Source organism: Plecotus auritus, assembly GCF_963455305.1.
Source record: "Plecotus auritus genome assembly, chromosome: 1".
Classification (NCBI taxonomy): domain Eukaryota; kingdom Metazoa; phylum Chordata; class Mammalia; order Chiroptera; family Vespertilionidae; genus Plecotus; species Plecotus auritus.
Genome location: NC_137770.1, coordinates 63487874 through 63501460, shown reverse-complemented (window position 1 = coordinate 63501460; position 13587 = coordinate 63487874). Strand labels below are relative to the sequence as shown.

Sequence of the window (13587 nt, the reverse complement as noted above, 5' to 3'; positions counted from 1 at the left end):
GTTAATTTGCATATTACTCGTTTATTAGATAGGACTAGAGGCCTGGTGTACAAATTTGTGCACGGGTGGGGTTCCTAGGCCTGGCCTGCAATCAGGGCCGATCAGGGTCACGGGAAGTTGGCCGGCTGTAGGAGGTTGGTTGTGGGAGCGCACTGACCACCAGGAGGCAGCTCCTGTGTTGAGCGTCTGTCCCTTGGTGGTCAGTGCGCGTCACAGCGACCAGTTGACCGGTCGCTTAGGCTTTTATATACAGTATATAGTTTATTTTTAAAAAATGTTTTTATTTATTTTAGGGAGAGAGGAAGGAGAAGGATAGAGAGATAGAAACATCATTCAGCTGCCTCCTGAACATCCCCTACTGGGGATCAAGCCTGCAACTCGGGCATGTGCCCTGACCAGGAATCACGCAGGTGACCTCTTGTTTCATGGGTCAATGCCTAACCACTGTGCAACACCAGCCAGGCTTATTTTATTTTTTTCAGTGTATGCTTATTTTAAAGAGTTTTAAAACTGATTTTTAGAAATAAGAGAGAGGGAGAGAGAAACATCGATATGAGAGTGAAACATCGATCGAATGATCACTTGCCTCCTGCATACCTCCTGCTGGGGATTGAACCCAACCAGTATGTGCCCCAACCAGAATTGAACTGTCAGCCTTTTGGTTCACAGGACAACACCCAACCAACTGAGCCACACTGGCAAGGGCAGGGTCAACTTTTAAAATAGCAATTAGTTTAAGAAAATACCTTACCAAAAATTATAACATGCTTTAAGATAGGGTACAGAAATCTCGTTTTTCTATCAAAGACCACTAATATATTGACTGAGGGTCAGACACAAACAATTCAAGACCATTAAAATAGAAAAATTAGCCACCCAATGACAACATAATACAAACAACACCCTAGAACCTACTTTCCCAACAACAGATCTAAGTATGAGTGATATTCAAAGAATGATTATTTTCTAATTGGAACTATATGTCAATAGATCATATTTTCAAAATTGCTGCCACAGCGCAGGAGAAATTGAATAAGCTGAAACTAACTTTAAGGCCTCAATTTTCTAGTCCAGATAAGTATTCTAATGTTCTCCAAATAAGCATTGTAATCTTTGGTGGTTTTTACAAGTTCTCATCATACACATTCCCCCTTTCCCTGGTCTCACCACCTCCTCCTTGTACTGTATGTTGGCCAGGGATGGCAAATTTCCATCCTATCAGACAATTAAGATTGTCCAGGGCAGTGGTCAGCAAACCGCGGCACGAGCCGCGGTTTGCTGCTCCGTTGACTAATGAGTTTGCCGACCACTGGTCCAGGGGATGGGCAAGCCATTATGTTCCTACTGCTACCTACTTAAAGGTGTAAGTATCACTTACTCTATAGACCACAGGCAAACACCTATGTGTCTGTAGATGTAGTATGACCCTAACTGTTTATACAAGTAAAACAAAATTCAAGTAATATAACATCTTGATTTATAAACTGACAAAAGAATAAACTACACTTTGGGGGTAAGCAAAGGCAATAAATCAGTAATTTGAATAGCCTTCTATTTCATGTAACTCAATATAGCCACCAAGAAGTCTTTAGCCTGCTCTTTATTTTTAAAATCTATTTTTATTGATTTCAGGGATGAAGGGAGGAGAGAGAGATAAACATTAATGATGACAGAGAATCATTGATATGCTGCCGCCTGCATCCCTCCCCACTACTGGGGATAGAGACCACAACCCAGGTATAAGTCCTGACCAGGAATTGAATTATAATCTCCTCATTCATAGGTCAATGCTCAACCAATGAGCAACACTGGCCATGCTAGTCTGCTCTTTAGATATTAGGATTTCATGCTTTATCTACAGGGAGGGAAATGTAGGGACCATAACAATTCTTTCAAGTCATCCATGAAGAAGTGTTCTTATCGCAAGACAGTATATTTTTAATCTGAATATTTTTTTTACCCCACAGTAATGGAGACCTAACATTTCTAACAATTTGAAAAGTTAGTATCACTTTTTATTTATTCACTTAAGTTTTTCCTTAAGGTAGAAGGAAAAGATAAATCTGCTAAATAAGTGAGAAGATTGTTTGCTGAAAACAGAAAATATAAAACATGACTTCTTACCCAACCATTTGTAGAAGAAATAAAGTAAGACCATCATAACACAGCAGATGGCCACAAATATTACAACTGTTAGAGGACTGAAAGTTAAATATTCGTCCTTCTTTCTCCTCATTTCTCTGTCTTCAGTGTCTGCCATTGCCTTCATGCTTTCCCTGAGTAAACATACACAAGAACTTCAGCAAATCTTTTCCAAGTAAAATCATTTGTAAAATTCATCTTTAACACCAACTTAAATTTGTTATTGATTATAAAGTAATACACTTTAAAAAAAACCCACCCAAACACCAACAAGAAATGTTTGATCCAGAAAGTAAAAACTCTATTATTCTAACCTCCAGAGATAATATTTTTAACCGATGTTTTGACTTTTGAAACAGCTTTTTTTCCTGATGCAAAATTGATGCAACAGATGACATATATAAACAAGTTAAATTTTGTATTGTCTGATTTGGAAACTATATTTATGGAATAAATTTCAGATGATAACCAATTCTTATACACTTAATATTATCAATTTACACATAGTCAAGTACTTCTAAAATTAGCTTCTTTTAAATGGAAACACTAAAAGTTCTTCTATCAATTCAGTATTTACTATATGCTCATCAATGTATTATGAAGGACTCATAGGAGTTCAAGACATAGCTTTGTCCGACCTTGATTTAAGATAGCAAAACATTGTTTTTAATTCTTCCAACAATCCTTGCTTTCTAGGTCACATAGTTAATAAAAAGGAGAGACTGAAGTTGAAGAGGAAAGAGCCTCAGGTGGCCCCTGTTGAACAGTCTCTGTTCTGTCACCTACTGTCTTTCCCAGCTGTGTGGAAGCCACTACATGCTTTTCCAGCTCCAACCCCATCAACTCCTGTCTACCTGTGTGCACTACCAGACCCTTATCATCTCGGCTCAGTACAAATGTTAGTTAAAAAAGAGTTTACTTCTATCAAATTACACATTTGCCAAACTGCTTATTTATCAACATGCCACTATCTTATTAGACCCTTGTTAACTGGGATGGCTACCACATTAAGCATCTGTGACTTTAGGCATGCTAACTGGGATAAGAGAAGGGAGAGTCTGAGGACAGACACAACAGCACCTCCCTGAAACTGTAGAGCTACACGGTTATTAATGTAAGTTTCAATAAAAGTGATACCCAAGTGGGAAAACGTGCCACCTATGGTATCTATCATTATAAACAAATACATTTATTTATCGACTTATTTTTTTTCAATTAGCAATAATTGCGCCTTGGATAAACCTCTTTGGCTACGATACTGCCAATGCACAAAGCTATATAAACAAATATACTTAAAGACATTTTTTAATCAGAGTACACATGTAAGCCATAATAATGAAGATTTATATGTTTGTATTCAGTGTAATAGAAAGCATGAGGCAATTTCTTGAAGGAAAACATATACTGGACTGATATCAGAAAATACTAGAATTCATCTTAAAAAACTGTTCTCTTAAATTTCTCAAGAGCCACATGCTAAGCTCTCCTCCATGCCATCCTGAGTTTAGAAAGCTTGAGGACCAGTGATCTCGTTATAGTAAGACTTCAAATTTCTACTGAAAAGTCTTTATATGGAACCAAGGCATCCTTCCCTTTTGCATAAGGTGTACCTTGCACTTGGCAAGGTAATTCTGGGTTATGAGGTCCTAAGCCTTATTCCCTGCCCTAAGCCTTATTCTCTTTCCTTTCTCTTTCAGTCTTACTCTTTACTTGCTAAATGATAATCCTTATGTTCTTAATAACTCTACTTTTCATGGAAATTTTTTCTTTTTATCACTGATTCATATTCCTTTTTTACTAGAGGCCTGGTGCATGAAAATTCATGCACTGGAGGGGGGTCCCTCAGCCCGGCCTGCCCCCTCTCACAGTCCGGGAGACTTAAGGGGCAGGATGTGACCCGGTAACGAGGGGAAGGCGATGCCCCCATCACATTTCTGCTGCTGCCACTGACGGCAGCACAAGCCTTGGCCGCCCTGGTTACCTGAGCCTCGGGTGGCCCTGGGTGGCTGGGCAGCCACCATCCGAGGCTTGCCTGTGCCTCGGGCCGGGCCTGGGCAGCCGCCATCCGAGGCTTGCCTGCACCTCGGGCCAGCCCTGGGCGGCTGAGGGGACTAGGGGACTCCGGAGGCAGGCGCGCGGAACAGCCGGACCCGTCTGGGGGCGGGCCCGGCCATGCCACGTGCCTGCCGCCCCAGTGGGGCTGAGGAGACTGGGCACCGCCATTTTGTGGCTGTGGGTGCTGCAATCTTTGAGGGCTTGGCAGTCAATTAGCATATTCCCTTCTTATTGGCTGTGGGCGCCTCCATCTTTGTAAGGGTGTGATGTTCAATTAGCATATTCCCTCTTTATTAGACATGTTGTCATCCTCCCTACCTCAATCATACATACACTTACTTCTATCTTTATCTTACTCTTAGATTCAGCTACCTCAATATTAAAATCCATAATCTTATAAGTAAAGGACATCTCCTCTCCCAATCTGGCTATTGAAGACAACAAATTCTGTTTCTGCCTATTATGATATTTTATAAATAAAAAAGCTTATATGTACTCCTCTCCCATCTCCAGTTTTCTTGGAAACTGCCCTGATATATATGTGAAGCCTGCATTGCTAACTCAAAGGGTGGTCCATGGCCAGCAAAATCACTTGGGAGCTTGTTAGCAATGCAGAATCTCAGTCCCCACCCCGAGCCTCCTAAATCTGAACTTTTATTTTAATGAGATCTCAAGACAGTTTGTATGCACATTACAGTTTGAGAAGCACTACTCTAAAGAAACAATGTACATAGTAATGAAGTGCAGGGTGAATTTATATTAAATGGAAAAAGATTTTTAATGAAATAGTAGCTTTTGGGAAATTATTTATAATGTTTCAACAAATAATCTAGAAAATAATTGGAGATCTAGTTACATACTATGTTTTCTAAAGATTAATATTAATGAAGAAAAGACAATGCTTACAGGAAAACACGTGACTCATACGTTGAAACATGTTTTCCAAATATGTAAAATATTTAAAGCTCAATACTTCAGGAAAACTATACTTGTTAAACCCTAAGATTTCTCTCTTGATGTAAATCAAATTTTAGTATTTTAAAAATGGTAAGTAAGCTTATTAGCGTCATTTAATTGCAAATAAGACCTTTTTAATGAAATCTAGAGCAGCAGTCGCCAATTGGTGGTCCACGGACACTGGTGGTCCCTGAGGTACGAAAGGTTGGTGACCACTGATCTAGAGATCAATTCACAAGGTGAATATATTGTCCTTTTATGGATGAATTAATATGCTCTGAGCACTTTTTTAAAATTCAGAGTTATAAATATGAACTGATCTTTCTCTACTATGTTGCCTGCTTTAATCTAGAGCCAAAGGTACATAACTCTAAGAAGATTGGGCTTAGGTTGTTATTAAATAGGGAAATCCAAATTTATATACATTTGAAATTTCTACATTTAAATTAAAACATGGACATGTTTAATATTCTTCGAATTCCTAAAGCATTGAACAGAATGATGAGGTCACACTGTATTGACTCAACTCAATAGGAGCTGAAAAACTCCTCACCTTCTCTTGCTTATTTTCTTCCAATCGAAATAAATAGGCATGTTAGGATACTAAGTATCTTCATCTTCCTGGGAGACATCACTGAACATCTTAATTTAAGAGTCTTTGATAGAATGTCAGTGTTTAGCCAGCCGTGGGCAAACTACGGCCCGCGGGCCGGATCCGGCTGTTCTATCCGGTTCTCTTGCTCTCCCCTCCGCTCCTTTACTTTGAATTTATATTAGTTCACACAAACACTCCATCCATGCTTTTGTTCCGGCCCTCCGGTCCAGTTTAAGAACCCATTGCGGCCCTCGAGTCAAAAAGTTTGCCCACCCCTGGTTTAGGCCCTGCAAGCTGAAGAATTAGAGGAACCTATGACCCCCTCTCAGTGATAAGGCGAATGACCTGTATGAGAAAAAACTGCAATCTGATCTTAAGCACACTATTTTCTGAGGTGGAATTTTAAATGTTGTCATATGATTAAAATAATTTCAAATAATTTTGACCATTTATCACAAAAAACACTGAAGTTTAATTAAACTTACAATTCAAGTAGTCCACTCCAGTATCCTCCTAATGCCACAGTGAACACAGAAATTACAAAAATAACCACCATAGTATAGTCAAAGTTAGACCATGACGGGGAATACATTTTCACAGTAATGTTATCTCCAAGAGTCTGAAAGGCAAAAAATGAGAGTTAAAATACCAGCATTAGTTTTCTTCCCACTACAGAGTATGGACACTGCGTCAGGCAGTCAAGAATACTAGAACTAGTTTTGACAATATGATATATTCTCTTGTCAAAATTAGGAGGCTATAGTTTGGTTTATTAAATCTTGAAACTGCAGTATTCCATACAATCAGAGGTTTTAAGGAAGTCAAAACAAATCAATATCCTTTCTGAAGTCAGGACTTGGAAACACGTTAAATGGGAGGTGAATACTTCCCAAGTAAAGACTTGATAGGTCTTTACAGCTTCTTGTTAGCAAGTGCAGCATGTATAATCATTTAAGTTAAATATCAGTGGTTAAAAGTAAAGAATTGTACTAGGTATGAACATTGTCTAGTATGTAATTACTAATTTACCTGCTTCATATCTTTAAAGTCTTTGTTGTTTATAAATGCAATCAGTATTTTCACATCATGAAATTCAGATTTGTTCCCTGAGGGAGCAAACTAAAAGAAAAAACAATAATAACACATATCATGAAAACGTATGAACTACTAATATATTTACAGAATAAAATCCAAATTATTCCATTAAATAGAATATCACATCTTTATCAAGTTATAAAACAAAGTTTCAAGTGTTCTTAATATTATAGCAAGAGTTCTCAAACTGATATATACAGGTATATCATATATACAGAATGTAACTCTCACACACACACTATACATACTTGTTCCTAACAAAGTCTTGTCTACTTTAGGAATAGAAAAGAAACTACAAAATATTCCAATTAAATGCCTATCATAATCAGAATGTTTATTTAAAAATAACCCTATCAGATTATTAAAAATTCCGCTCCTAAACCACACACACAGAAGGTAGTTCAACCTGTGAAATTTGATATCATGAGCTCAAAAGAAATTATTATCTATAATAATAAAAGCGTAATATACTAATTAAAACTGGACAGCCGGTTGCCGAAACCAGTTTGGCTCAGTGGATAGAGCGTCGGCCTGCGGACTGAAGGGTCCCGGGTTCGATTCCGGTCAAGGGCATGTACCTTGGTTGCGGGCACATCCCCAGTGGGGGGTGTGCAGGAGGCAGCTGATCGATGTTTCTAGCTCTCTATCCCTCTCCCTTCCTCTCTGTAAAATATCAATAAGATATATTTAAAAAATAAAATAAAATAAAACTGAACAGCCGGATGTCCTTCTGGATGTCCTTCCAGACGTCCTAGACAAAGCCATGGCGGCAGGAGGCCGAGGCAGAGGCAGTTAGGGGCAATCAGGCAGGCAGGCGAGTGGGGTTAGAGGCGATGAGGCAGGCAGGCAGAGTGGTGAGGGGCGATCAGGCAGGCATTAGGAGGATACTGGAGTGGACTACTTGAGGAGCAATCAGGTAGGCAGGCGAGCAGTTAGGGGCGATCAGGCAGGCAGGCAGGCCAGCCGTTAGGAGCCAGCGGTCCCGGATTGCGAGAGGGATGTCCTACTGTGGTTTAGGCCTGAAGTTGAACATCCCCTAAGGGGTCCCAGATTGCAAGAGGGTGCAGGCCGGGCTGAGCCCCTCCCCACCCCTGGGCCTCTAGTAGTTTTATAACTTACTACGACACTGTTATTGGCAACCAACAATGCTTCAGCACCTCCGGTTTCTGCAATTCTGGCTTTTTCAAGAAAATGGCAGGTTCCCCAATGAACCACAACTGCTTTGTTCTTTATTCCATCAGGAGGAATATCAGAAATGTCGCACAGTGGTGTGGAAGTCAGATTCTTCAAACTAATGGAAGTCTGAAAAGAAGAAATGTCTTTAGCATGGTAAATACCGTATTTCACCCTAAATGCATTTAGTGACAAAGTATTGATTTAATACAATGTTCCTTTAAATCAAAAAGATTTCATGATGTTCAGGCTTTGAATTATTTTAAAATTCCCTAACTTGTTTTTCCCACAGATAGAAAAATATTTAAGCTAAAGCAATAAAACAATTATTATTTATTAATCACATATTACAACTAGTTCACACACTGAAAATAATCACTCATTTTCACCTTTCAATATTTTTGTTTACAAAGAAATAGTAACTGTGATGTACTTACTGCATTTTCTAGGGTTCTTGGCAGAGCTGTCCAATGAGGGTTATAGAGCATGCAGTAGTCCTTAGACGGTAAAGGTGTGCCAATTCCAGACGCATGCAGGATTGCTTCCTGAGCAGCTGTCTGAGACATGAACAATAATTTTCACACTGGCAATCATTTGGCTTTGCCAACAACTAAGGATTTTAATAAAGCTACTTATATCCACGTTGGACCACATTTCCTTAAGAGGGAAGGTCTTCCAGTGAATTTATTTTTTCTTATTTGAGAAAACACTGAAACTATACACATTTGCCTTGAAAAAACTTTCTTTGAGGAAGTCACTTTCTTATGGGAATATTGTTATGGCCCTTGCTGTAAGAGCCATATCCCAAGGAGGATTCTTGCTGAGCTGTGATGATTTCGGAATTCCCTTCAGGAACTGCCTGAAACTTTCCTTCCAAACCCCTTTGGGAGTTGTTACTTCATTATTTATGTTCCATAACAGAAAATCCATGTGAAATCCCTTAACCCACTTGTACCTTCCGTAGTAAGAATAACTAAGATTTTTTTTAAAGAACATTATTATTTCAAAGTGCTATTTTTAGAAAAGAACCAATGAACTCTCAAGTTTTCAAGATTCCCCACTGCCTATTCAAAAAGAGCAATCCAGAGTTTAAAGTGAAGGAAAAGAGCTAGAAAAGTGTTTTTTCCTTTTGCCTCATTTCCCTCTATCTGGAAGCAAAAAAAAGGAGACAAGATGTAAGAAGTGACTGAAAAGAATAAGTATTATACATGAGGGTGAGAGTGGAGAGTATGAAACATACCAAGATAATTAGAATACCACTCCACATAATGATTCCCTTCAAACTTGTATCAATTCAAATCCCACTTTCCTCCTCCTCTGAACAAATCTTTCTCTAAAACATAAGGGAGAAAAAAGATTGCTTGGCAAATGAAGATGATGGACGAAGCCTCTACTAAAGACATCCCCCAAGGGGATGCATGCATTAGGTTGAGCCACATCAAATTGCTGGTAATTGAACATTTTGTTCTATAAAATTGGCAATTTCGTGTAAGACAATCTAAATTTTTAATGAGTACAAAATGCTCTAACCCAGTGGTCGGCAAACTGCGGGCTCGCGAGCCGTGGTTTGCTGCTCTGTTGACTGAGTTTGCTGACCACTGACCTAGACTCTTGATTACAGGCTGTTGTTGTTCCTTGTGATTAAGCCCCTATCCCAGTGGTCGGCAAACTCATTAGTCAACAGAGCGGCAAACCGCGGCTCGCGAGCTGCAGTTTGCCGACCACTGCTCTAACCCATGCTCTCTTACCTAAAACTTCCCTAGAACATTTGGGATTAGAAAGCTCTCTGGCATTGGGACTTTGGATCTAAGCCAGTATAGGGGATTCCTTTAAAACGTCATCAAATTACATAGAATAATTAAAGATATTATTTGTGAAAAAAAAATGCAGTTTTCATTTGGCTATATATATGGTGGCCAGGAATGGATTCTGACAGCAGAGATGAATCAATATGTTAGACTCTTGCTATACACCAAATTATTTTTGTTACAAACAAACTGTGCAAAATGAAACAAAGTATATTTAGGTTATTTTCATGTCTGATTCAGTATCACTGTTTTACAAATGAGGGCTTTGAGACTCAGAGAAGTTATTAACATAGCCTACCTAAGGTCATACGGTAGAATCATCCCCAACTCTAACTACAGAAGGTAATCCTGTGGATAATTATGAGGGTGGATTAGGTTTAGATTACACATCTTTTAAAAAGAATACTCTATAAGTGAACTGGGTACTTATGGCATCCAATAAAATGGCACATGAGCCCAGCTGGCATAGCTCAGTGATTGAGCTTTGACCTATGAACCAGGAGATCACAGTTCGATTCCCAGCCAGGACACATGCCTGTGTTGCGGGCTGGATCCTCAGTGTGGGATGTGCAGGAGGCAGCTGATCAATGATCTCTCTCTCCCTCTACTTTCCTCTCTGAAATCAATAAAAATATATATATTTTTAAAATGGCACATGATGTCAGGATGTCCCTCTACTAGTGCTGCCAAGTTTAATTATTTGATTACTAGCAACTGCGGGATTTCTCTGGTATAAAATTATATATTTTCCCTTTGTGATTGGTAATTTGTCGCACCATATGAACAGTTCAACAATCTTTCACCTACTGTTTTAGCTTCCATGAGCATCCATGCCTGAAATTTATTTTACATATTATGTTGGGTATTGCAAAACTGTAAAATTTTAAAATGTTTTTTATTGATTTTTAGAGAGAGAGGAAGGAAGAGGGGGGAGAGATAGAAACATTGATGAGAGAGAAACATCAACACTGAATGGCTGCCTCCTGCATGCTCCCTTCTGGGGATGACACCTGAAACCCAGGCATATGCCCTGACCAGGAATCAAACAGATGACCTCTTGGGTCGACACTCAACTACTGAGCCACACTGGTCAGGCAGTAAATGTTTTTTAATACCGTCATTCCTTCTACATTTATTCTTTAAAAATGTTTTACTCTCTCCCTCTATCACCTTTTTTTAGTATCATACTCAATTTCTTATTTTAAAAAATATTTTTTTTATTGATTTCAGAGAGGAAGAGAGAACGAGAGAGAGAAGCATCAAGGATTGGAGAGAATCATTGATTGGCTACCTCCTGCACACCCCCGCACTGGAGACCAAGCCCAGAGTCCAGGCATGTGCCTTGAAGGGGAATGGAACCATGACCTCCTGGTTCATAGGTCAATACTAAACCACTGAGCCACGCCAGCCAGACAAGACTCATTAATTTTTAAAAAAATCCAATGTAGTGTAATTACAATTATGCATTTTGCTGATCAAATTGTCCCAAATTTGGCCAGTAGAAACTCTTCCAGCTGGTTCTTTGTATCCTTTTGACAGGATTTCATTAGTCTTGGAAGACTTCCATGTTTTTCGGCACAAGATGTCCTAGGCGGGTTTATCCTTTACCTGCCACAAATCTGGAACCAGCTATTCTACTAAGCTCCTTTAGGAGAGGGACAATATTTAGATCAGGACTTCAGTTATTGTGCACATGGCTGTTGAAGTGGTATAGCCTTTACAATAGACAACTGGTAGTATCAATAAAAAATGTTAATACATAGAATCCTCCGATTCATATCCTACAGGTGTGTTGTGCAAATGCACAAAGATAAATGTATAAGGATATTCACTGCAGTATTATTTGTTATATATAACAAACAAAAAAATTAGCAACTTCCACCAATAAGGAGCCCATCATAGTACACAGCTGTTAAAAAGAAACAACTAGATCTATTTGTAGAAACAGATGTCCATAGTGAGAAAAGCAAATTCCAGGGAGATACTTATAGTGTAATCCTATTTTTATGAAAGTAATGACCCATCCCTCCCCCCAAGCTCCTTATATTTACTAGAGACCCGATGCATGCATTCATGCACTGGTGGGGTACCTCGGCCTGGCCTGCACCCTCTCGCAATCTGGGACCCCTCTGGGGATGTTGGAGGGCCAGTTTTGGCCCTATTCCCGCAGGCCAGGCCGAGGGACCCCACTGGTGCACAAATCTGTGCGCTGGGCTGGTTTCGGCCTGATCCCTGCAGGCCAGGGCCTCTAGTATGCATATAAGATCTTTGGTTAGCCCTAGCTGGTTTGGCTCAGTGGATAGAGCATCGGCCTGTGGATTGAAAGGTCCCAGGTTCGATTCCAGTCAAGGGCACATGCCCGGGGTTGTGGGCTTGACCCCCAATAGGGGGTGTGTAGGAGGCAGCCTATCAATGGTTCTTTCTCCTCATTGATGTTTCTATCTCTCTTTCCCTCGCCCTTCCTCTCTGAAATCAATAAAATATATTGAAAAAAAATTAAAAATAAAAAAACCACTGTCTTAAAAAAAAAAAAAAAGATCTTTGGTTAATCTCTTCCTGCTCTCCCCTCTCCCCTCTGAGCATCTGCCCCTTGGGTCAGTGTGGTCATAGCTACCAGTCAAACGGACACTTAGGCTTTTATATATAATAGATGTGAGCTTGAAGAAGGATGTGGAGAGAGACACACCAGACTATTTAAAATACAAACAAACCAATAAAACAGAGTGAGAAGAAAACAAAAGCAACCCCCCCCCCCCCCCCCCCCCCGTTATCGCTCCTTACTGCTTGCCCCAAATCCTCCCTCTTCACACCATTTTCTACAACCACTGGTCATGGAATCAAATGTTCTCTAGGGCCATCAAATTATCAACCTCACACCAGTGCCTTTATTTTCTGCATTTTACTTGACCCTCACTTGCAAGGGAAGTAAGTAAACTAGCCCATGGTATAAAGTAGTCCTTCCTTTTTTGACTCAAATTCACCTCACATAAAACTTCATGGGATGCCTGTTGTTTGTGAACAATTCCTAATTTACTTATTCAGATCACTTGACTTCAATCATATTTCATCATCTTCTTTTCAAATCAAAGGGTATTGATGTTTAAGTCTATCTTAATGTTATAGCTGCCTATTCTTTTGACCATCTTTCTCCAAATAGCTTTTGGTATGACAAGTGTCAAACGATTACCAAAATCTAAAAAAGAACTGTAGTGGTGGATACCATATTCATATGCTTGCAGGTGTACTATCTCCTCATTTTCCCGGACCAATCAGACCTTAAAGAGGGACATGTCTAAAGACTTTTATTTTATAAGCGTACTTACACTGAGTCAATTTTGCTCTAACCTTCAAATCCCTGCCTCTTGGGGCTGTGTTCATGCTTTACACTCCTGTCACTTGGTAGTTCCAACCACAGGCATTTGAATTCCTGGCCTCTGTTCCAACAGACTCTTGATGCTGACTCACCAGCCCATTATTAACTTACTGGGAACAGGCCTGTTCTACTGTCCAAGCTAACAGCACAGTTCGAAGAGTCTTCTTTGACCTTGGTTAACAGGTTTGATTTTTTTGTCTTCTACTCTTCTTTCCCTTCAAAAAATATCTTCTAGCACTGGATCTATTTTCTATATTCCTTTCAAAAATAACAATTTTCTAGCTAAAAGTTTACCTTACATACTACTCCCAACCCTGTATCCATGCTAGGGCATCAAATAGGGATTTACAGGGAATCCAAGGAATCTGTGGGCCAGGGAAAAAGTAGAG

The 13587-nt window shown here is 39.6% G+C and overlaps 1 protein-coding gene across 5 annotated transcripts in view; it reads right to left on the bottom strand.

The window, feature by feature from the left end:
• Positions 1-13587, bottom strand: part of SPPL2A (signal peptide peptidase like 2A) — a 53737-nt gene that overhangs the window by 31746 nt on the left and 8404 nt on the right. For all 5 annotated transcript variants that reach the window (XM_080648102.1, XM_080648100.1, XM_080648103.1 and 2 more), the window contains exons 2-6: positions 8455-8574; positions 7964-8146; positions 6779-6868; positions 6235-6368; positions 2125-2276 (exon numbers count right to left, since the gene is read on the bottom strand). In XM_080648102.1, the coding sequence (XP_080504228.1) occupies positions 2125-2276; positions 6235-6368; positions 6779-6868; positions 7964-8146; positions 8455-8574 (679 nt within the window). The remainder of the gene's footprint in view (positions 1-2124; positions 2277-6234; positions 6369-6778; positions 6869-7963; positions 8147-8454; positions 8575-13587) is intronic.